The following is a 25,790-nucleotide window of genomic DNA, read 5'->3' as shown; positions in this document are numbered from 1 at the left end:
AGTCACAGATGTATGATCCAATCTCTTTTTTGGAAAGTTTCAGTGGAAACGTTGTGCCCATGCAGCAACTGTGCCTGGTCACCACTTTTGGCACTGGAAAATAATTTCTCTCCAAGTTAGAATTACAAACAGAGCTGGGGGATTTTGCCTCCTTCGGCAGCACATGTGTTTTATAGCCGCTTCCCTCGTAAATACAACAACATTTACCACCTAGGAATGTATGTCAGGTGGTATAGAAATATGATAAACAAACAAAAAAACAAACATGGTGTGCTTTATTTGTGTATTTCATTTATAAACATGTATAACCTACTTTCTGTTTTTACAACATCCAAAGCAGATGACAAAAGAAATATCAAGGACATATTTAAAACATAAACAAGCAAAATGCCATTAAAACAATAATTAAAAAGCAAGAGGAAAGAAAAAATAATACCAGGTCCAGCAGAATTAAAAAAAAATTAAAACAGACCAGCAGGAGAGACATGAAGCATAATAGTAATGAACTGATTCCTTTCACCCCCCTGCAAAAGCCAAATTTTTCCAACAGCATTGGTGGTCCAGGAGCGAGGAGACTAGACAAATGTGGTTCACTTGCCTAAGGCAACAATTAGATGTCAGAAAAGATGATTGGGTCTGTCTCACATTCTCTCCTCTTTCTTATAACATCTAGTTTAACACACCAACTAGCATCATTGTGCTGTGTTTTGCTTCGCCCTTACCACCAGTATGCAGTAATGTGAGCACATCCAGTCATGTAAGCAATGAAATTAGAAACCTTCCTTTGATCACCTGACCAATTTACCTAACTGATGAACAAACATTTCAGATCTATTTGACCTTTTATTCATGTTGCCTTTTAATCAAAAGAAACCTTTCCATATCATTAATCCATAGAATAACTTAACCTTATTGTGTATCAGCGTACTTTCATATGTACGGATTTATTCCTTTTGTCCTTTACTGTTGCCTTCTTAAAAGGAAAGGTGGCTAATTAAATATGCTTTCTTTGTGATGCAGAAATAATAATGGCTAAAGTTTCCTCTAATTTTCCCCCAACTGAAATAAAAATATTAAAGTATTTACAATATAAGAACCAGGAGGATTTGGACAAAGGAAAAGATACCAAAAATAAATCATCAACAGAGGCATGCTGGGCTATTGAAAGAAACAATTGAAAGATGGAAGTAATTTGGAAGAGGTGGAGGAACAGCAAGAGCAGAGAGAGAAAACAGCAATGGATAAACTGCTGACTTTCACCAAAGTCTCCATTTTGTTCTACACTCATGTTCTATAAGAAGCAACATGGGGGTATACTTGATACTTTTTCTCATCCTTTCGGAAGGGAACTGGTTCATGGACCCATTTTCCAACACCAGGGATAATTCCATTGTAAAACAATACTTCTTTCAGTATCATGTCCTAATAACAGGAAGAAAAGTGTTAAATATTGAAATCAAGATAATCCAATATCTATTAGAAATGCAGAACTCAGATGACTCACAGGCTAAATCCCAGTGGCTGACATACAGCACAAACTTCTGTGGGCATTTCAATGAAGCATTTGCACAATTGCACAATTGTGCTCTTGTGCAAATTTGTGAAAACACATTTGAATGATGGATACAGAAATGCAAACTGATGGTTGTGCTGCATGTCAGTAAGTAACTCCATTCACTTAAGAATGCAAGTCATTGGAATATCATTTTTTACCATTATTGATTCATACTGTTTTAAGAATGGACTGCAGCTGATGGAAATTATCTCTTTCAAAAAGACATGTTTTTCAGTTTTCTATTAGGAGAAATCAATGAAAAAATAAATTACTTTTCAAAATCTGTTTCTAATATATTTATACAACCATCATGGGTAAATTCTGACTTAGTACTGAAGTAGCTCAACCAGGTGGTCATCTGATTGTGGTAGGTTTTAGACTGTTGTGGGTGGGGGGCTTCTGTTTCCCCCCCAAGAGATATTTCCTGTTTACCCTGGTCTATCAGTCCCCATGCCTATTAAGATCACTGGAAACAATGGGAAAGTTCAGCTGGGGATAGGTGATACAGTTTCATCAGCACACTCAATTATCTCTCTTCTCCTTTGCAAAACCGGTGATGGCAGTGGAACCTTCCGCATCATTGTTTGGAATCACTAGTGAGATGGATATATGTCAATAACCTGAAGTTCAGTCCAGGTTCTGTAAATTGTACAGATACTGTAGACCATGGCTTTAGTAGCGCTTTTGGTAACATAGCCCATTGGTAATATTTTGCATCATATTGCTTTTGATGCAAAATTGCTAATATTGGCACCACCCAATACAATATTTTCCTTATCAGACTCCATCCAATGATCAGATGGCAGTTTACATGCTTTCCTCTGTTGCTGATAATGTCTCACAATGTGTTCATCTTCAAATCTGGTGAGGTGCCATAGTAAACATTGCAGGGGTTGTGGAAGGGAGCAATAATGCAATGGGCAATTCTTCTTCAATGGCACAGGCTTGCAGCTGCCTCAAGCATCTGATTAGTTCATCTCCCTTCCAACCACAGTACTTGTGGGGAGGGACACAGAATAAGTGGTGGCTCCTCTGTAGGGGCATCGTGGGCACAGCACCCCTAAAGAAAAATCTAACGCTTAAGGCTCATATATATTTTAAGAGGTCTTCCAATTCTTATACCTTCATCATATTTTAAGCAAGTTTATAAATTAATGACTTCTTATGGCAAAGACACCTGCCCAGATTTTCGCTTTGTAAACTTCAGCTACCTATTGAAAAAGGTGGATTTAACTTTCCGCATTTTCAGGCTTATAACTGGGCATTTATTCTGTCTTCAGTCTCAATGTGGAACAATGAGTCCCAGGTTTCAGTCATGCTTTGGACATAGCTTGAAAATCATTTGACCCCACTGATATTTTGGCAGGTGGTCGGTTCATCCTTTGTTCATGGATCTGGGTCATTATCAAGTGTTTAAATCATTTACTATCAGGGCTCTTTGATCCTGATACAACTGCAGTTTCTGAAATTCCATTTATTTATTTATTTGCTTGATTTATATATACCGCTCTTCCAAAATGGTTCAGGGCGGTTGTTTACAATTAAAACAAACCACTAAAACAATAAAGAGCTAAAAACAAATTAAAAACAATATAACAACAATTAACAATTTAAAAACATTTTAAAACAACAATTAAACAATTACAGTGATTGAAAGCCCCCAAATTGGGTTAGAATATTAAAACAGATTTAAAAACCCTGGGAAGCCAGGCCAAACAAATATGTTTTAAGGGCTCTCCTGAAGGCTAATAGAGAATTCAAATTGCGGATTTCTGCAAGGAGCACATTCCACAGCCCCGGAGCAGCTACAGAGAAGGCCCGCCTCTGAGTCGCCACCAGACGAGCTGGTGGTAACTGGAGACAAACCTCCTCAGATGACCTTAATGTGCGGTGGGGATCACACATAAGAAGGCGCTCTCTAAGGTAACTTGGGCCTAAGCCATTCAGGGCTTTAAAGGTAATAACCAGCACTTTGTATTTTGCCCGGAAACATATCGGCAGCCAGTGAAATTGTTTCAGAATAGGCATAATATGGTCTCTCCAGGTTGCCCCAGAGACCAATCTGGCTGCCGCATTCTGAACCAATTGAAGTTTCCGAACTACGTACCTAAGATCCTTGATCTTTGTATGTAGCACAGTTTGTGTGTTTGCAATTTCTGGCACATTTTTTGTGGCCCCTCTGTTCCTACATTTTGCACGGTTCTCCAAGGTGCAGGCAGGAATCGCTCTCAGCCCTATCTTGGAGAAGCCAGGGAGGGAACATGAAACCTTCTGCTCTTCCCAGAGCGGCTTCATCCCCTGAGGGGAATATCTTGCGGTGCTCACACATCAAGTCTCCTATTCATATGCAACCAGGGCAGACCCTGCTTAGCTATGAGAACAAGTCATGCTCGCTACCACAAGACCAGCTCTCCTCTCTAGAATACCCTTACTTATTAAATCAATGATGTGTTTCTTTAAAGGCAGTGAAACATGCCTCTTTGGATCTCATAATGTGGCTAATACAACAGAAACTTTTATTCTGTGTTTATTGGACACCTCAGAGAATGTTCAGCAAGGGATGACTGCAGACTTCTAGATGCTGTAGGTGTAATCTGTACAAGGATACTCTTATGCATATGGTTTGGTACTGTCTGGTTATTGAGCCATTTTGGCTTGAAATCCATAAGTTTGTTAACATTACATTGCAGCAATCATTGCCTGTCAAAGACATTCATGTTTTGTTGGGGTACATCCCCAGCATATGGAATCTAGCATTACATCAAGAATTGTGAATTCTTCATAATTGGGGGGCGAGTTGCCAAAAGGATTATACTACAACACTGGAAGGACAAATTTACTCCTGAACTACAACTTTGGATAACTGAAAAGAGTTCCTTGTCAGCATCTGAACTAGTGTTTTTCGGATAGAAAGGTAAAGAAGAGGAATTTTCAGCTATTTGGTTGAATGTTAATGAATTGTTAATGCTTTGAAGCACAAGATATATATCCATAGAAGAAGAGTCCCCCAACCCCCTTTCTTTTTCCCCTGTGTTGGTTGTATCTTGTCTTATTTATTTATTTATTTATTTATTTAGTTAGTTAGTTAGTTAGTTAGTTAGTTAGTTGATGTATCACCCCCTCAAAAGACTCTGGGTGGTGTACAAAAACATGCAAAACAAGACAGCATTAAAATTACATTCTAAATAAAACTAAAGTAACTAACAGGGGAGGTGGAATAGATAAACTACAGGGTAAAAGCTTGGTGAAAAAGAAAACTCTTCAATAAAGATTTAAAAATTGACAAAGAAGGAGCTAAGCGAATCTGCAGGGGAAGGGAATTCCAGAGAAGTGGGGCGGCAACCGAGAAAGCCCTTTCACGGGTTCTAGTTCCCCGAACCTCTCGGAAATTGGGGACAGACAAAAGGGCCATCTGACCAGATCTGACCAGACGGGATGTAACTGGATGGGAGAGGAGGGTCTGTAGGTAGACAGGTGCCAAACCCCAAAAGGCTTTGCAGGTCAAAACCAGGACCTTAAATTGAACTCGGTAGTGAATAGGCAACCAGTGCAATGACTGCAGGAGAGGTGTTACCCCGTCATATTTTCTAGCACCCATAAGTAAACGAGCTGCTGCATTCTGGACCCGTTGTAGCTTTCCAATTGTCCTCAAAGATAACCCTAGATAGCGGGCATTACAATAATCTAGGCGGGAGATAACAAGGGCATGAGTCACCATCATTAATGCTTGCCGATCAAGGTAAGGGTGTAATTGATTAATCAGATGGAGCTGGGCAAAGGCACTTCTGGCTGCAGCCTCCACCTGCTGTTGAAGCAGGAGGTGCGAATCCAAAAGGACCCACAAGTCATGTAAAAGCTCTTTTTGGGGCAGCGCCACCCCATCTAAAACAAGGTTCACATCCAGCTGTTGGCCGGTACAAGGGCTGAGTAAGAGTAGTTCAGTCCTGATGGGATTCAGTCTGAGCTTATTTTGATTCATCCAAACCTTAACAGCTTCCAGGCATCGAGTAAGCACAGAAACAGCATCTCCAGAATGGTCTGGGATGGCAATATACAACTGAGTATCATCAGCGTATTGATGAAATCTCACCCCAAACTGGGAAATGATCTGTCCCAGTGGCTCCATATAGATGTTAAAGAGGACAGGGGCAAGAACTGAACCCAGGAGAACTCCATAAAGGAGTGGCCATGGTTCAGAGCATCTGTCCTCAATGCATACCGTCTGGACATGCCCGCTAAGGTAAGAATGGAACCACTGTAAGACAGTGCCCCCCGATACCCAACCCACGTAGGCGGTCAAGGAGGATAGCAAGATCGATAGTGTCAAAAGCCGCTGAGAAACCTAAAAGGACCAAGAGAGGGACACTACCCTCATCAAGGTCCCGAAGAAGGTCATCTACCAGAGCGAGCAATGCTGTCTCTGTGCTATGCCGAGGCCTGAAACCCGACTGAGAAGAATTAAGATAACTAGTTTCCTCTAAGACCCTCTCAAGCTGGGCACATACAACACTCTCTAACACCTTCACTACAAAAGGGAGGTTGGAGATTGGCCCATAGTTGTCAAGGACCTCAGGGTCCAGGGAGGGTTTCTTCAAGTGAGAGTGAACTATCGCCTCTTTAAGGGCTGCTGGTACGAAACCCTCACTTAACGAGGAGTTAAACAACTCCCGTAGCCAAGAATTAACATTCCCACCAGCTGTTCTAACCAGCCAGGAGGGACAAGAGTCCAAGCAACATACCCAAGAGAATCGTGTCCATATCCTCAACCAACTCAAAGGTGTCCCATATAACATCACAGGGCGGAATCTCCTCTATCTGATCAGATCCTGAAGAAGTAGAGTCCAACTGTAGACGAAGGTGGGTGACTTTATCAGCAAAGAATTGAGCAAATTGATCACAGCAGCCAGATTGAACATCTACCGGCTCCTCTCTCCTAAGAAGGGAGCGGGTAATCCGAAATAAGGCCACTGGACGAGAGTCAGCTGATGCGATAAGAGCAGAGAAATAGAAGGATTTCGCCACTCTTATCGTCCTAGATTATTCCCGAATAGAAGCATGTAGTTGTATTCGGTCATCTTCGGCAGCAGTTTTCCTCCAACAGCGATCCAAGCATCTTTTGGTATGTTTCATCTCCCTAAGCTCCTTCGAGAACCAAGGGAGCCTGGATCCACAAACTGTAAGAGGACGCTTGGGAGCAATTTCATCTAATGCCCTCGTGGCCTCGATGTTCCAAGATTCCATGAGCTGTGATGGAGAAACGCCTACCAGATTGCAAGGAATGTCCCCAAGCGCCTCCTGGAATCCGAAAGGATCCATGAGGCGCCTCGGGCGGACCATCCTTGCATTGTAGTGCTGTTCCGGTAGAAACAGAGGGCCGCTGCAATCTGCATATTAATCAGAAAATGATTGGACCATGGCAGGGGAGAGATGACAATATTTTCCGTTACCAGATCTGCCTGCCATTGTCCCAAAAGATAAACCAAGTATAAGATATGTCCACCCACATGAGTTGGGCCCGAAAAGGTCTGAGACAAGCCCAGGGTAGCCATAGAGCTCAGGAACTCCCGAACCATCGAACCCCCATCAGGAGCTGGAAGATTGAAATCCCCCAGAACCATAAGTCTAGGGGGTGTAATCACCAGGCCTGATGCCAAATCAAGGAGCTTGGAAAGGGCAGCAGACGGACAACGAGGAGGTCGATAAACCAGGAGAAGCCCAAGTTTGTCATGTCAACCCAGACTTACAGAAAGACATTTGCACCCCGTCACCTGTGGGATCTGGCCCCTGATCAACATAAGATCTTCTTTAAAAATCACCGCGACACCACCACCCCGACCGTGACCTCGGGGATGATGAAACACAGAGAAGCCAGGTGGACACATCTCAGTAAGGGGATCACCCCCATCTGGATCTAACCAGGTCTCAGTGATGCAAGCCAAATCTGCCTGTTCATCCAGAAGGAGATCAAAGATGGAAGAAGATTTATTAGAGACAGATCTGGCATTAAACAACAGCATCCTAAGACCATGGGTGGCTACAATCTGATCACTAGGACCGGAAGGAGAGGAGGAGGGGAAAAAGGAGAGAGCCAGCTTCAAGTGGCATGATTTTCCCCCCTTAGAAGAACAGACCCTCCTCCTCCCACTATAATTCCCAAAGCCAGTCACTGTTGAAATAATCTGTCCATTTCTCCTATCAGTAAAAAAGGCATCATCAACAATAGCCAATTGCCAGGGGGCGATAAAAGTTATGTTTAAGAGAACTTGCTTTTTTCTTTTCTTTTTCAGTTATAATCACATATATTATTACTATCTTTGATCATGTTATATGTACTGTTGTAATCTCATTACAATAAAGAAAGAAAAATAAGATCCCATTTTCTTTATTCATGGGGCAAAAATAGGGTTATTTTCACCATCCGCAGTTCTTGAGCTGCTGGAAATGATTTCTGGCATCAGTTCCTGCCACCATTTTGTTGTGCTAAGCCATTTTGTGTCTCTTTTCTGGAAAACAAAACAAAACTCAAAAAAGAACAAAAATCTGAGGATTTGGAAGTGTTGGGGGTATTGCTGGAGAACTGGAGAGCAAGTTTTTTTTCTTTTCTTGTGATTTTCAGCACACTGAAGTGTGCTTAGGAACCTAACCCCCACTCCCCATAGGTCTAAGGTTTCTTTATTCACAGTTTTGCTATCCAAGAAAATGGGTGGGAATGGAACCCCCATGAATAAAGAGGTCCTCCTGTATATTCAATGCAAGGGGCAGAATTTTGCCTGCTTTTCTGAAACGGTGACACTTCTGTATAAAATGAGATGGTATCAAGTCCTCAGAAGTGTCCATCATCAACTCCAAGAGAGGTGTATACCATGCCTCTTAAACTGCAGAGCAGTTTAAAAATTTAAAACATTCAGAGATTACTAAAGTCCTGTCTGAAAACATGTGTCTTAAGGGCTCATTTGAAGGCTGATTATTTCCCATTATTTCGTATGGGCCATAACATCCTGTGGTAACAATGCATCAACTGATTCGATCTGGGCTGGTACAATTATTGGATTGAAATAGTATTGGATCCAATAATTTCATCCATTCACCTTGATTTTTTATGGAATCTTAAACTGAAAAGCTGGTGAATGGCCTACTCTTGACTGGGTCAAATTCCACCTGAAGGAACAGGTCCATATTCAGTGGTATGTCTTGATGGGGTTTTGCTCCTGGAGTCTCCTGGGTGCATTTGACATGGGTGTTGTGTCACCATGGTGATCATTTCGAGCAGGGTCTTAAAGATCTGGAGGGGGCTCATAACAAGAGCTGTGGCAGCTGGGCAAGACATGGCAGAAAGGGCTAGCCATGGCCCAGAGGAAAAAGAGCCAATCAAGCTCTCACAGGTGGCCAAAAGACCATCTTGTGAGATCTTGGCATCCTATGAGACTTGCAATGCCTGTGGAGGGCTATTTAATGGCCAGGCTGATGATGAGTCAATCACAGAGGCTGCACTAGTCAAGGAGCCTGCCAGAGCTCAAGGCTTAGGAGGGAGGGAGGGAGGGAGGGAGGGAGAAGGGGGCTTAGGAACCTCCCCGTTCCTCTTCTTCCTCCATAATCTGCTGAGACCTTGACCACGTCCCCACCAACAGACACACTATATTGCCACCTAAGGGCATCACAATGGGGTTGCCTCAGAAGATGGTTTTGATATGCCGGTTGATCTAAAATGCTGCAGCTAAAGTTTTAACTGGTGCACGCCACTGGATATACACCAGTACTAAAAGGTGTACATTGACTATGGCCACATTTGCATGTAATGCAGAATGCTGGTCCAATGGACCCATGGTTCCATGCCCCCCCCCCACTTCTCCATACTCTCTCGGCTAAATTTGGACATTCAGGAAAGCTGTCTCTCTGTAGCCAGTGAGACTGCAGAGAGGCAGGGGAGCTTGCTGAGTGAACGTCCTTCTTTACAGAAGGATAGCACACAGCCAATCATGCCTGAGTTGAGAGAGAAACTTCCTCCCTCAACTCTGGTTCCAGGGCCAGCGGGCTGTGGTTCTGAATTTGGATGTAACAGAGGCTGCCTGGAACCTCTGGTTATGGTGATGAAACTCACTACAACCCATGGGTTTAGATTGGAGTTCCAATCTGAACCCTCAGTTTCATCTCCATGCTCAACTGTGGTTCCATGCTCAACTGTGGTACATAACATCTGTGGAACCAGAGATCTATTCAAATGTGGGTCAGTGTTCGGTGCGAATGGGGCCTATGTGTTTGTTTCCAATCCTAGTTTGAAGTTCCAGTTTTGACTAACATCCTACACTTAAGTCCTGGCTATCTGAAGAATGGCCCCTCCCATATATCCTGACATCTCTTCCCAGAGGTCATCCAAGATAGGAGATTACAGATCGCTTATGATGGAACATATATAAAACTTCCTTGTGCTTAAGGATGGACAAGGTCCCCAGGCTCTACTAGGTTTCAGATGCCAGATGAAAAGTGTTTGATTTCAAATAACATTTAGGGTTCTTAGCAAGGATTTTGAGGGTTTTTAAAAATATATATTTTAATTTATATACTGCTTTTAAGGATAAAATCTTCACAAAGTGGTTCACAAGCTAAAAATAACAATGCAGACAACAAAAATACTGCTTTTCCTGGTTATTTTTATGCTGTATATTTTGTTGATTTTATTGCTGGCTTAGTTTCATTTGTGTATGTTTTATATTTTATTGTAAACTATACAAAGAGCTTTCCAATGGAATGGTATAGAAACAAAATCTGTAAACCTGCTGACAGATAGGTTGCAATCTGTGTTCATTGAGATTTAGGCCCCATTGTGCATCAGTTTGTGGGAGAGACTGCAGCTTGATGGTATAGGGCATGCTTTACACAAAAATGGTCAGGAGGTCAATCCATGGCATCTCCAGGTACCGGAATGAGAATGACCTCAGTCTGAAACTCTGGATTGTCATTGCCAGTCATTGCAGAATATGAACTAGGTGGGTTCATGGTCTGGTTTTATATAAGGCAGCTCCAGTAAGATTCAGTGAGATTTCCTTTGTGTAAACATTGGGCTCTAAAATCATCAGTCTTAAACATACTTACAATACATCCATTTAGACTTACTTCTGAGAAAAGCAAAGGATTCCTCTGCACTCAAATCATGTGGTACATTTACTTTTCAAGTGAATTCAGCTTGCTACTGAAATTTCATTAGCATTCTTTTAAAAAGCTGTGTTTTGTTTATTAAAAACCAAGGTTTTAGGGGACAAGTGAAATCATCTTGGCAACATAAGTGGCAATGAGCTATCTATGATCAACTGGAAAGGCCAGCCGGACACCAATGCTATTTGTTTGTGAGGCCAGTGCCACAAACTGGATTCTGGCAGTCACAGACTACAGTGGAAAGGGCATATGGCAGTCACTGAGCATCAGCTGGACGCATTGTGGGGGGAAAGTGGTTTACATTTCATTTGTTTGGGTTTTTTAGACACCCACCAAAATATGAACCAGTCATGCCTAAGCTGATTAGTAAGCCTTTTACAAATATAGTAAAATGTGTTTTATTTATTTCTTTTAGCAGAAAACAAATTAGCATTGTTTCTTGTTTGTTTACCCACTTGAAAACTTGAAGGCTTTTGCTGTCCAAATGATATTCATTTTTAAAATAGCTTATGATGAAATTAAGCCATCTGGCTCAGAACAAATAAAGACTGGCCTGGATCTGTAGTTTTTGCTGAGCAGCTATAGGAGCAATTCCAGATATTGGCTGATATCTTGGCTAACGAATCACCAGTGCCAAGACCAGGAGAGCTGGTCTTGTGCTAGCAAACATGACTTGTCCCCTTAGCTAAGCAGGGTCCACCCCGGTTGCATATGAATGGGAGACTTGATGCATGAGCACTGTAAGATATTCCTCTCAGGGGATGGAGCTGCTCTGGGAAGAGCAGAAGGTCCCAAGTTCCCTCCCTTGCTTCTCCAAGATAGAGATTCCTGCCTACAACCTTGGAGAAGCCACTGCCAGTCTGTGAAGACAACTGAACTAGATAGATCAATGGTCTGACTCAGTATATGGCAGCTTCCTATGTGACATGAGCTGGTGCTGAGGACAATTTCCAGACTAATGCAGCACTGGAGCTCATGCGAGAGAAGGAGTTTTGATTACCTCCCCTTCCCCCAGGTCCTTCTGTCACCTGCAGATATGTCCCTGAGGGCTGCATTACTCTCAGGGGCATATTTTTGGGTGGCACAGAACACTTAAGGGGAAAGGGAGATTATCATCATTTGCCCCTCCCCATGAGTTATGTATTGTGTGTGCAGCACTGGTGCATCTCACAAAGCATCAATGCTTCATTAGTCAGGATGTCATTGGGTGAAATGGAAAGCATTGCTTAACTTTTAATTTCAATGGGACTAGAACCAAGTTGAGTAATTTTCCTCCAGATTTAGGGACACAATACACATTAATGTAATAATGTCCTGATATTTTTGTTTTAAAAAGCAAGGATACTTTTGAGAAGAGGGAACAGAGTAGAGAAGGGGTGAAGGAGGGAATTTGTGCACATGACAAGTTGCTTTGTAAGAGCTCCCTCCTTCCCTCCCTCCCATTATTCTATATTTTCTCCTACACAGAGCCTCACACAATGGTCCCCATTTTCTTATTACCTTTTTGTGCTTCCATTCTTTTTCAATTTCTTTTTTTATATAGTCAAGCTTGATATCATCCTACATAGAAAGAGAACAATTGTGAATACTTTAAACCCAATGTTTTTTCAATTATTTAGGAGGCTTTGGTGGCCTAACTTCAAGAAGTACCTAATTTTATAATCCCTCTACGACTTCATGATTTAATTTATATGCTTTTACATAAAATACCTCATTTCAAAACAACATGTCATGGAATATTATCACTGCAGGACATATTAGAGTTGAATAACTGTTCTCTAATAAGAAGAATAACGTTCCCCGCATAGGAAGGTTACTATCAAAACATAGACATATGCTTCCCTCAGAACCACCCAGCCTTTTTTGAACAACTGTCTCTTTCATATATATATATATATATATATATATATATATATATATATATGAATGAGAGCGTCAAGTTGGTCTTCATTTGTAGGAAGCAAAGACTCTGTATTGAAATATATGAGCATATACCATGTATATAGTTAATGAGCGCATTAATTATTGGCCTAAATTAAACATTTATCTTACTGACTTCCCCCAAAATGCAGAGACCAGACTGTGCATTAGGAAGAACTTCTAATACAAACAAAGCACTCTGATTTTGACTACCATGAATGGACAAAAAGGCAGCTTGTTAATGGATCTGATCTGAGAATACGTGAAGCAGGCAAGGTATATATCATTGTTGTATGGAAACACCTGGGAGCAATTCCTGAGCCAATATATAGAATAAAATAATAGACCTATTTAAGTGACCGCACTATTGATATTTACATAAACCAAAAGAGATGTAATTTTTTCCTACAAAATGCTTCTTGGAAGGAAGCCTCTGCAAAATAGAACTAGTACACAAATGCGCGCACACACGCACATCACACACACACACACACAGTGTTCAGCTCTTAAATACGTGTAGTGCGCCTGGCTGGAAACAAGAGAATGTACAGGACTTGCAGATTGCCACATGGAATGTTAGGAGTGATCAGTGTTGCTAGGGAACAAGCAGAGGCTAGGAGTCAGAAAGTGACAAGTGAGAAAAGGTGGAAGCAGAGGAAAGCAGAAACTTGCAGGGTCAACCACTTCAAGGACAATAGTTTGCAGCAAACAAAAAATAGAATTCCAGAGCAAGCAATGCTAATTCTTTTTAGCTCACTCTGGGCAGAATTTGAAATAAGTATTCAAATATTTTTCATATATGCAAATAGGGAAATGGTCAACTGCCCCTTCGAGTGCAGACTTACTACTGGACTGCAGCAGCAGTCATCGTGATCCTAGAAAGGTAAACTGTGTACAGAAACATAAATCCCCATGTGATCACAAAGGTATTCACCAGAATCTTCAGCACAACTGAATCATGCTGATCTGTGCATGGGTGACCAAATGAAGACCTCTCTACAAGAATGGGATAATGTTGCTTTCTGTTAGTTATTTGCTGATGCTGGCCATAGCAAGCAATTTCCCTGCTCTCATACAATGAAAGGGTGGTCCATCGTTCCATGACAGATGTTTTGCATGCAGAAGGTTGCAACTTCAATCCCTAGTATTTGGATTATTAAATCTAGTAGGGAGAGAATTTTTAGCTGGGTCCAGCAGGTTCTAAATGCCTCATTGAGAGAGGGAAAAGTCCCAGCTCCATTGAAGAAGGTTATTAGTCAACCACTTCTAAAGTAACCTAGTCTGGACCCAGAGGATGAAAACAGTTATAGGCCTGTGGCCAATATTCTCTTCCTGGGTAAGGTGCTTGAGTGTGTATGTAGCTGACCAGCTCCAGACATTCTTGAGAGGAAATGGACTATCTAGATCCATTTGAATCAGGCTTCAGGCCTGGCTTTGGAACAGAAGCTGCTTTGGTCACCCTGTGGGATGACCTGTGTAAAGAGAGAGAGAGAGAAGGGGAGTACAACCCTATTAATTCTCTTGGATTTCTCAGCACCTTTTGATAAAATTGACCATGGTATCCTTTTGGATAGGCTAGCCAAATTGGGTGGGGGCACTGTTTGGAGGTGATCCCACTCCTACCTCAAGGCCCATTCCCAAAAGGTGGTGCTGGGGGATTACTGCTCAGCAGTTGTGCTTTGGGGTTCTGCAGGGTTCCATTCTTTCCCCTATGCTGTTTAACATCTACATGAAACGACTGGGAGAGGTCATCTAGCTATCTGGCCTGAGGTGTCATCAGTATGTGGCTGACACTCAGTTGTATCTCTCCTTTTCATCAGATGCAGGTGAGGCAGCGACTGTCCTGAGGTGGTGCCTGGATGCAGTAACGGACTGGATGAGGGAGAAAAAGTTGAGACTTAATCCATTCAAAGTGCTAGTTCTAACCTTTAACGCCCTAAATGGCTTGGAACCAGGTTACTTGACAGAGCACCTTGCCCCATATATCCCAACCCAGACATTGAGATCTTCTTTCGAGGCCCTGTCCAAGTGCCCTTGCCAAACTAGGTGAGGCAGGTGGCTACTAGGGATGTGCACGAACCAGTCCAGAGGCCATTATAGAGGCCTCCAAACCGGTTCGAACGTGGCCCAGTCTGGTGGTCCGGCGCCAGGGGGTGGTTCTTTAAGGGTGGGGGTTGCACTTACCCCTCCCACCACTTTCCCTCCACCGGCGCTCCGTTTTTCCGAAATGTTTTGGGGGTGGCAGCGTTCCGCCCTTCCGCCCCTGCCCCCATAGTTTGCCGGAAACACCAGAAGTACCAATCGTATATGTGCCTGCCACACACATTGCACGTTGTGTGCGCACATCACATGCAATGTGTGCATGCAATGTGCGCAGTGGCCACACACACGGTGGCAGCGGGCATACACGCAATTGGTACTGCTGGTATTTTGGGGGGCAGGGCAGCAGGGAGGAACGCTGCCGTCCCAAAAACATTTCGGAAAAACGGAGCACCGGTGGGGGAAAGCAGCAGGATGGGTAAGTGCAACCCACCACCCTTAAAGGGAGACCCCCGCTGGTGCCGGACCGCACCTCTGTGGTTCGGTGCACATTCCTAGTGGATACTGAGGAGAGGGCCTTTTCAGTGGTTGCACCCCATTTATGGAGTAGCCTCCCCAGTGAGGTTCACATGTCTTAATTACTTTATTCTTTTAGATGCCAGGTGAAAATGTTTTTGTTCATTCAGACCTTTTAAACTTTAAAATGTTGATCTGATTTTAATTGATTTTAACAATGTCTTTTAAATTCTTCTGTATTGTATTTTGTATTCCCCCCTTTTTTGATCTGTTATGATTTAATATGTTTTGTATTTTGATCTCATATTTTAATGTGCTGTAAGCCGCACAGAGAACAATTTGTTATGGGGTGGTTAACAAATAAAGGAGGTTGTTGTTGTTGTTTTATATTATATATATATATATATATTTATTTATTTACACAGTCAGACAGGTGTTATTGATTGGTTTGTTTTATACAGACATCGAGTCCTTCCCAGGGACCTGGGATGGCTGAATTTTATTATCAATGTTGTTGCTGTTATTATAGATATCATCACAGAATATAGGCTGTTCCAAGTAAAGTTGCTTTTTGCAATTGGCTGCTGGTGATTTCTGTGGCCCCTATGGTGTTAAGGTGATCTTCAAGTTGTTTTGGAATTGCACCTAGGGCGCCAATTGCCATTGGGATGATTTGGGTCCTTCTGCCACAGCCTTTCAATATCAATTTGTAGATCTTTGTATTTTGTAATTTTTTCTATTTCCTTTTCTTCTATTCTGCTATCCCCTGGTATTGCTATGTTGATTATTTTAACTTGTTTTTCTTTCTTCTTGACTACAGTTATATCTGGTGTATTGTGTGGCAGATGTTTGTCTGTTTTTGCATCTTCATTTTCTACCACTTTTTCAATTTTATGGTCCCACCAATTTTTGGCTACAGGTAGCTTGTATTTTTTGCAGATGTTCCAGTGTATCATCCCTGCTACCTTGTCATGCCTTTGTTTGTAGTCAGTCTGTGCGATCTTCTTCCAGCATCTGATTAGGTGGTCCACTGTTTCATCTGCTTCTTTACAAAGCGGCACTTGCTCTTTGTTGTTGATTTTTCTACTTTTTGTTGTTGTTGTTAATAATAATAATAATAATAATAATTTACAATACCAGGGGATAGCAGAATAGAAGAAAAAGAAATAGAAAAAATCACCAAATACAAAGATCTACAGATTGAAATTGAAAGGCTGTGGCAGAAAAAGTCCAAAATAATCCCAGTGGTAATTGGCGCCCTGGGTGCAGTTCCAAAAGACCTTGAAGAGCACCTCAACACCATAGGGGACACAGAAATCACCATCAGCCAATTACAAAAAGCAGCTTTACTGGGAACAGCACTCATTCTGCGACAATATCTATAACAACAGCAACAACATTGACAATAAAATTCAGCCATCCCAGGTCCTTCGGAAGGACTCGATGTCTGGATAAAACAAACCAGTCAATAACACCTGTCTGACTGTGTAAACAAGAAATAATTTCCCATTAACAGTATGCCAGTTAGTAGAATTAGGAAAGACCTCTGCCCAAGACTTTGGAGTGGTGATGCCAATCAGAACAGAGTAGACTAGGGCTTCCCAACATGTGTTGCTCCAGATGTTGCTGATCTACAATTCCCATCAACCGCAGCTACAATTTGTTGTGGCTAGGGATGATGGGAGCTGTAGTCCAGCAACATGAGTACCTCAGGTTGGGAACATCTGGATTAGACAATACTGAACTAGATGGATACATTCTCTGAAAGCATAAATGAAGATATCAGCTACCTTTGTATTTCCAGGCTCAGTCAGGATACAAATAACAACTTAGTACAGCCTCGGGGACATATTCCTGTTAAGAAAAAGGGCTTTGGAGGGGAGAGATGTGAAAATCACATCTCCATTTCCCTCCCTGCATGCTTTAAGGCAAGCCTTGAGAACAGCTCGTTTATCAGCCCTTTGCAAGGATGGAGCTCTTGCTCCTCTCTCTTAACATTGCACAACATGTCAGCCATTCTTAATAACAATAACAACAATCTAAGATGTGCATCTGGCACTAGCATGGCCATAAGCCTCACAGCATGCAAATGCCCACAATCGTTATGCTTGGTAGATTATAAATACATGTTATATTTGAAAAAGAAGCTTGTTCTTTATCAATTGTCTTGGCAGGTGAGAAAAGGGAAATGAATAATAAAATTGTAGAATGATAGGAGTTGGCGAGGACCACAGTTAGGGACATCATTAAAGGGCGGTCCATGGGGCAAGGGGCATAGACCCCAAGTGGACTGCTCAGAGCCCTGAATTTCATCAGCCACCTCCCTCCTCCATGGAAAGGAAGGGCAGCAATGGAAGAACCTGCAGAGAGCATTGGAGAGAACACCTAGCCTCACCTATCTCTCTGCTACTTCCATCTTCATAGGCGGAACTTATTTATTTATTTATTTACATTTATATTCCGCTGTTCCTTCAAGGAGCCCAGAGCGGTATACATACTGAAGTTTCTCCTCACAACAACCCTGTGAAGTAGGTTAGGCTGAGAGAGAAATGACTGGCCCAGAGTCACCCAGCAAGTATCATGACTGAATGGGGATTTGAACCCAGGTCTCCCCGGTCCTAGTCCAGCACTCTAAGCACTACACCACACTGGCTAATCACATCACACTGGCTCATCATTATAATATTAGAGACTCTTAATACTAATTATTCCTGTGGGGGGTATGGTTGAGTTTAACTACCAAAAGTGGGTTTGTAAGCCTGGGGCCTGCATATTTTAAGTATCTAGTAACAACCCTGATGCCAGTGATGGTCCTGCCCATAAAAAAAGGCCATCAGGTCCAACCTTCTGCTGTGTGGAAGGACTATCCATCCCCTGGCAGCCACATGTTAACATCCCAGACTGCTGTGTAGGTGCATCATAGAAAGGTGGCTCAAGCAGAGCATAAATTATTTCAAAAAACTGACGAGAGTGTCAGAAACACTACAGAACTTGCTGCTCTGTGAAAGACTGCATATGAATTCAAAGAGAGCACGTGGCCATTAAAATAATATTTGTAAGTGAGGCTGCTCGCACAACCAGCCCAGCCCAGCCCAGCCCAGCCTGGGTTAGGCTGGACATAAGACATGGCAGGATCCTCACAGATCCCTCTGTTTCCCACCTGCCTAAGCCTCCTAAATAACTCGGCTGTTAGCTGATGTTAAGGGTGTGCTCACACCTTTAACCAGGCTGATGGGTACTATGTGTCTCCTTGGGCTGGGTTCAGCCTGAGGATACATAGAGATGGGTGCATAGAGTGCTCGTAAAACAGGGGAATCCCCCAATGCAATGTGTGTCCCATACGGTGCATTGTGGGATGCCCAGAGGCCAGAACAACACGTTCCAGCCCCGGATCCCTCTGCCCTGCTCTGTGCCTCACAAAGCAGTGTTGCCCAAAGCATGCTCCCACCACCTTCACCTTGCTCATCTGTGGAGAAGGGAAAGTTTACCATGCCTTCGCCACCCCCGCCCACCTTCCCACCCTGGCAATCATGAGAATCACCTCAATATTTGCTAATTAGAAAGACAGCATAACTTATGCAGGATTTCTGCTCCTATTCTACCCATGACCCAACATGAGTGTGGATTACTCTGAATATATTATGTTCTTCACCATGAATTGCCACTTAAACTAAAATTCATCCAAGATCAATAAGCACATGGTTTTCCCTCCAGCATTCATAAAATTCATGAGGAAGATTGAGTGTAAGAAGGGGAATATTCATTCCAAGTTTTTTTTAAAAAAATTAAATCCATATTAAAATGATGTTAATGAAAATATATATCAAAATCCCAAAGGGAAAATTAAAATGCCACCAACCAGAAAAAATTAAAATGCCATCAGCAATAATTTCTAGGAGTTTAACATGATTTAAGATACTAGTGGTCACAAAGGAGCTGTCCATCACTGGAAGCAAATCCAGCTCAGTAGCTGTTTTCTAAGAGATGTAAACCAATACGATACAAAAACAATTTGAACTAATACAAGGTAGAACTCTAGAGTTTCTATTGGAAGGAACAAAGCCCAAATAATGAAAGTGATATGTTAAATTTGTATTTCAAAATTGCCTGTGAGATACAGGGATCAGAACTGCAGTTCAAGATTGGTAAATTGCTGTTCATGAAATAACTGTCTAGCTTACATGAATTCATATTTTCAGGGCTGAAGGAACTGAATGCTAGGCTAATAAAAGAATGTGTGTACTCTCAGAATCAATATCTATAATCTTTGACCCAGTCTGGAGAATGTGTCAGGTGCCACAGGGCTAATGGAAATGGGCTAACGTCCCAATCATCAAACAAGGGGAAAAGATGGTTCCAGGAACCAGACCATTCAGTTTAACCTTGAAAACACTATAACATATTTTAAAGCAGTCAGCCCGTAAACATATAGTTGCCAATGGACTGACTAGTAGAAACCAGCATTGATTTGTCAACAGTAAATCCTGCCAGACTAATCTCATATCTCGAATTACTAGCTTAGTGAATGTGGGAATGTAGTTGACATAGTTCATCTTGATGTATGCAAAGCATTTGACAGATTTCCCATGGCATTTTGGTTAGCAAATTGGTCAAATGTGTCCCAGATGATAACACCGTTGGCTGGATTTACATCTGGTTGGAAAACTATACAAAAAGTGCTCATCACTGGCTTCCCATCAAGCTGAATAGTCCACAGGGATACATTATTGGGTGGCACAGGAAGTAATCAAAAATCACCCCTTTCCTGTGCATTTAGTGCAGTTAGTCTAGAAGTGCTGTTGTTCTGATCTTCTTCCTGCACTAGTGCTTCCTTGGTCAGGATGTCAGCCAACAAGTTTTAATTATACATTGGATCTGGATTCTATGTATATTTGACAGCAAAAAACAAAGAAGTTAGAAGTGTAATGTATTTTGTACAAAATTGTAAATGATGCTATATCTCCCATCTTTGCCAAGAATTAAACTAGGAGTCTGTTTTCCATAATGGTTTTCATTAAAGTGTTGTAATCTTTCATATCCTGTGTCATCTTCACACCCCAAATAAATATAGCCCAACCCAACATTATTTCATGACATACATTGATATTAGCACATTGCTGATAATCCTGTTCAGTTCAAGCTGGATTTCAAAACATCACACAATCCCCTAGCTACAGAGATATGGGTCCAATAAAGAAGACGCTCACTTCTAATGTACACATCCTGAATTTCATCCAAGGCCACCTAAGGAAGGTCACAGGAAAAGAATGCAGTGTTTTTCCAGTCTGACCACTCCTTTTCTCTTCAGAAACATCTGCATTTATGACCAGAGAGACTTCTATTAAATCAGAAAATTTTTATTTTTTTTGAGGAGGGATTCCAAAATATTGAAATATGTATTATGAGATGACTTAAAGCCTATTAATCTCTGCAGGAAAAGTTCCAAGAACACAGTAGTAATCTGAGAGGGCTACGGTCCTGCAGATGTTAATGGTTAGTATGTTAGTTTTATACAGGTAATATCAAGCAAAGCAGAAGAGTGTTCTAGATAAAACTATTTGTTGTTGAGGTGATGTGAACTGATATAACCAGGCTCATGGTGTTCAACATATGATGCCAGTTTTACAAATCCAAGTCACTGTTTTACGAACACTTCTTGGGAAAGGATCTGTTGTTTTAGAAAGCCCAAACTAACCCTAATGAGAGCCAGAGACAAGCTAAGGGCCAAATTGCATGACATGCAGGAGGTCTGTGAAGATCTCCTGACATATTTATTTGCAGTTTTATAAAGCAGAACAGAATGCCTCTGATCTGATCAGAATAGTGGTTCTGGGGAAGGAGGGATAACCTTTCCCTGCCTTTTGTTATTCTGATCTAAATCATCCCCCAGAGCTGCTATTTGCTCCAGTGAGGAAAACATACATTTTCCCCAATGAGACAAACAGCAGCTTTGAGAGATGATTTAGATCAGGATAACAAAAGAGAGGAAAGGTTAGCTCTCCTCCCCCAGCATTGCTATTCTGATCAAATCAGAGGTCTTCCCCTCTACTTTGTGAAACTACAAATAAAAATGTCAGGAAATCCAATCACTAGATTTTAAAACATTGCACAGTTCCCTAGCTTAGGGAAGAGACCTGGTCTTGTGGTAGCAAGCATGACTTGTCCCCTTAGCTAAGCAGGGTTTGCCCTGGTTGCATATGAAAAAGAGACTAGAAGTGTGATCACTGTAAGATATTCCCCTCAGGGGATGGAGCCGCTCTGGGAAGAGCATCTAGATTCCAAGTTCCCTCCCTGGCTTCTCCAAGATAGGGCTGAGCGCTGATTCCTGCCTGCAACCTTGGAGAAGCCGCTGCCAGTCTGTGTAGACAATACTGAGTGAGATGGACCTATGGTCTGACTCAGTATATGGCAGCTTCCTATGTTCCTATGCTGTTCCTGTATGCTTTCCCCAACGAGGCAAACTATGTTTTTGGGGAAGTGAATTAGAATGGGGAAATTGCACTTGGAAATTCCTCTCTTCCTCTGTGCTGCTACTCTGATCAAAATTTGGATTCCCCTCAGGTGCTTTAATTAAACATAGAAATGTCAGGAAAGCCTGTTGTGGCTCTGCTGTGTTTCGTGCAGTTTGGCCCACGGTCTGTCTCTGTTGGGTAGGAGGATCGTTGTCATAAATCAGGCATGCTCAACTTAGGCCCCCCAGCTGTTTCTGGACTACAACTCCCATAATCCCCAGCCTCAGTGACCAGGGATTATGGGAATTGTAGGCCATCATCTGCAAGAGAGCCGAAGTTGAGCAGTCCTGTCATGCATAATCAGCAATAGTGTGAACATGGTTTTGTTTACTCATGGAAAAAGAAGTGAACAAATATTCCTACTCTACAGCAGAAGACTGAACAAGCTTCTTAACCAACGCCTGGAAGGAAGCAGTCTGTTTACTTCCCAGTCTCTATCCCAGCTGCTGACAGCCACAGCTCAGTGAAGTCCTTGTTAGTCTATGGAAACGCCATTAGAGAGTCCACTTTCTCTTCCTTTTTCTGAAGAAATGACTTGTCTAGTTGTTATGGCTTGGAAAAAGCTTTCCTCACAGACAAACAGCTCTTCACAGTTTTACTTCACATGAAAGAACAGTTGTACCATTCAGTCATTACTGTTTGCTAACTATTCCAGCAGACCCAGGAATTTAACAAGGAGGGCTATTCTCTGCAGCTACAGCAGAAATGCATCCATGGAAAATTGTACATTTAAGAAGATATAAAGAATTTTGGTAGGAATAATGATTGTTCCTATAATACAGATGAGCTTCTGATCTGTGTAAGTACTCCAGTAATGTACTATTAAAACAATAATGACAAGGACTGGAATAGCTGGCCTGGGAAATAAGAATTTGGTAGTCATAGGCTGTGGTTATTACAAATGCAACTTGTCTATACACCTCTTAGCAGGGGTGCATAAACAAGACCTTATTCAACTAGTAGTAAAGCCTCTTTGCTTCCAAGGACAATTCAAAGTACTGGTTATCCCATAAATGGCCTGGGTCTTGCATACCTTTTAGGAAAGCCTCTTGATATACAAGTCCATCCATCCCTTGAAGATCATAGAGAATGAACCTTTCTCCCAGTTCCATCAACATGAGAACCATGGGATAAGACTGGGACAAAGATATTTCTGTAGTAGCCCAGGCCCTATGGAATCCATTATTGAAACTCACTAGGGATGTGCAAGCCAGCTCAAAATCGAGGCAGCTCAACTTAGAACTGACTTGGCTCAAAGGCCCAGTCTGCAGTCTGGGAGACTACAAAGGGGGAGGCACTGGCTGTGTGGGCTTCCTTTGATGCATGAAGTAAAGCTGTTGCAGCCAATCAGGTAAGAGGGAGGGAAGAGCTTCCTACTGTCAACTCTGGCTGGACCCACTGGCAGAATTCGGATGACACGATGCTGCTTTTGGACCAGAGGTTTCAACTTAATTGGAACCAAAGGGTCAAATTCAGGTTTGGGGAGGTTTGGGAACCGCTCCACGGTTCATTGATGAAGCCACGGGCTCACACATTCGGATGACCCAAATCTTTAACCTCTGGCACAATTGCCTCTGGTTTCATGTTATGTCCAAAGGCAGCCATATTGTCATTTTTCCAATTCCAGTTGAGTTTTAATGCTAATATTGCTGATTTTATAGGACAAAGTTTGAATGTGAATGCATTAGTCCAGTATTTTATTGATAGCCATAAATGCCTTTTTTGAAATAGATAAGATAAGTATTTTACATACTGTAAGTAAAGTCCAGGTGCTGAAAAATGGAGCAAGGTATGAGCAGATTGGGATTAATGAAGAGCCTTAATGGAATTAAAGGCAATAGTCAAGGTATGTTCAGATGGCATTCCTTCAGCTACAGTCCTCGACAGCATAGGGCTCTAAACAAAAGGCACCATCCATAGAGGAGAGCCACTCCACAGCCATTAGAAAATATTAAGCTGTTTCCTTAGTCTCTTAAGTACATAATGAATGGCTTCCTATTGACAACTATTTACAGGCAGCCAATTCACATACCCATCACCCTTTACCACTTATAATAAATAATATCACCAGGCACAGCAGATACTTTGCCATCTGAAAGTACCCTTGAAGATCTAAAATGACAAAGCACTCTAGAGTGTCCCCACTTCGTATGATACAGGAGCCTCAAGTAATTCAATTAACAGATGTATGATATGTGAAAATGATGGTTTTGTATCTGTTCAAACTGCATATGGCTTCCATTTGATATTTTAGATTAAAGAAAACAACATTGCCAATGTATACAAACAGCAGAAATCAATTCTTACTTCATGTTACAGTAAAACTGGTCTTTTTAGTTTCATTTTGAAACCCATCACTGGGGCTGCTGCTACAACATAGAGCAGGCTGGGTCAGGGGTGCGAGCCTCTTGGTGCGAGCCGAAGAGTGAGAGCACAAGGGCTCTTGTCCTTGTGGCTCTCAACCTTGGGGTGAGCAGCCTGGGGTCTCAGGAGACCTTCCTTATTTCCATCAAGAAGCCAGCAAGATTGTATGACTGAGCGAGTCTTGGACCTGGTTTTTATCAGAGGATTTCATGCCCTCCATGGCAACCATGGGTCTATTTCAGCTGGTATCTGGCCCTACCCACATGGCAGGACATACTCTGGATCTGGTTTTTGCCGACGAGGGAATAAATGATCTGGAGATGGGGAAGTTTGAAATAACTCCCTTGTCATGGACAGATCATCATCTGGTGGGGTTTAGTTTGACTGTTCCGTCTGCTGTCTGCAGGGGAGGGGTGGACCAATTAGAATGGTCCACCCCCGGAGGCTTATGTATATGCTCGGTTTCCAGACAGCCCTTGAGGAGTTTCCAGTGTCCAGAGATGGTGACTCTGTCGAGGCCCTGGTGAATCTCTAGACTGGAGAGACAGCTCAGGCGGTTGACACAGTTGCTCCTAAATGCCCTCTCCAGCTTAGTGGAGCCCGTTCTGCTCCTTGGTTTTCCTTGGAGCTTAGGGCAATAAAACAACTCGGGCGATAGCTGGAACCATTATGGAGGAAGAGTCGTGATGAATCCGACCAAACACGGGCTAGAGCCCATTTTAGCTACTCCATGGCAGTGGGGGCAATGAAGAAATGCTTTTTCTCTGATTCTATGACATCTGCTCAATGCAGAGCAGCAGAGCTGTTTTGTGTAGTAAAGACATTGCTCCACACATCCCCCCAGGTAATGGGAGAGGAATCATCTACAGCCCATTGTGATCAGTTTGCATGTCACTTTGCAGATAAAGTCGCTCACATCTGTGCTGATTTGGACTCCAGAGTTTTGGCAGTTCCAGCAGATATGCCTCAGGTGCCACACGGTTCTATTGTGTTGGATTATTTTCAGTTAGTACCGCCTGAAGATGTGGACAAGGTTTTCAGCAGTGTGCAGGCGACATTGTGCATTCTTGACCCTTGCCTTTCATGGCTGATAGAAGCTGTCAGGGAGGGCATAAGCAGATGGTTGGAGGTGTTTATTAATGCTTCATTAAGGGAGAGCAGGATGCAATCATGCCTCAAGGAGGCAAAGGTAAGGCCATTATTTAAAAAGCCCTCCTTTGATCCCTCCAACCTGGACAACTTTAGACCTGCCTCTAACCTTCCCTTTTTGGACAAGGTGATAGAGCGTGTGGTGGTGTCCCAGCTGCAAGGAGTCTTGGATGATGTGGATTATCTAGATCCTTTTCAATTTGATTTCTACCCTGGATATGGGACTGAAACTGCCTTGGTAGCTCTAGTGGATGACCTACTCTGGGAGCTAGAAAGGGGGAGGGCATCTCTGTTGGTTCTGCTGGACCTCTCAGCGGCATTCAATACCATTGACCATGGTATCCTTCTGGACCGCTTCTCGAGTATGGGAATCTGAGGTATTGCTTTGGAGTAGCTCTGGTCCTTTATTGGGGGGAGGGTCCATAAGGTGGTGCTGGGGGACTATTGTTCACCTTTGTGGCCATTGGCCTGTGGGGTCCCGTAGGGTTCGGTTTTGTCCCCCATGCTGTTTAACATCTACATGAAACTGCTGGGAGAGGTCATCTGGAGACTTGGGCTGAGTTGTCAGCAATATGCAATGACAC

At 42.5% G+C, this 25,790-nt stretch overlaps 1 protein-coding gene across 4 annotated transcripts in view; it reads right to left on the bottom strand.

Annotated features, from left to right (window-relative positions):
* Positions 1 to 256: 256 nt before the first annotated feature.
* Positions 257 to 25,790, bottom strand: part of CNBD1 (cyclic nucleotide binding domain containing 1) — a 275,403-nt gene continuing 249,869 nt past the window's right edge. For 3 of the 4 annotated variants that reach the window (XM_053313410.1, XM_053313413.1, XM_053313412.1), the window contains 2 exons: positions 12,206 to 12,265; positions 257 to 1,422 (listed from right to left, as the gene is read on the bottom strand). In XM_053313410.1, coding sequence (XP_053169385.1) covers positions 1,285 to 1,422; positions 12,206 to 12,265 — 198 coding nt within the window. In that variant the 3' untranslated portion in view covers positions 257 to 1,284. The remainder of the gene's footprint in view (positions 1,423 to 12,205; positions 12,266 to 25,790) is intronic. The other variant, XM_053313411.1, reaches the window with a different exon arrangement.

Source organism: Hemicordylus capensis, chromosome 4, assembly GCF_027244095.1.
Source record: "Hemicordylus capensis ecotype Gifberg chromosome 4, rHemCap1.1.pri, whole genome shotgun sequence".
In the NCBI taxonomy this organism is placed as follows: Eukaryota; Metazoa; Chordata; class Lepidosauria; order Squamata; family Cordylidae; genus Hemicordylus; species Hemicordylus capensis.
The sequence above is the reverse complement of the archived record's forward strand: the minus strand, read 5'-3'. Positions and strand labels throughout refer to the sequence as shown.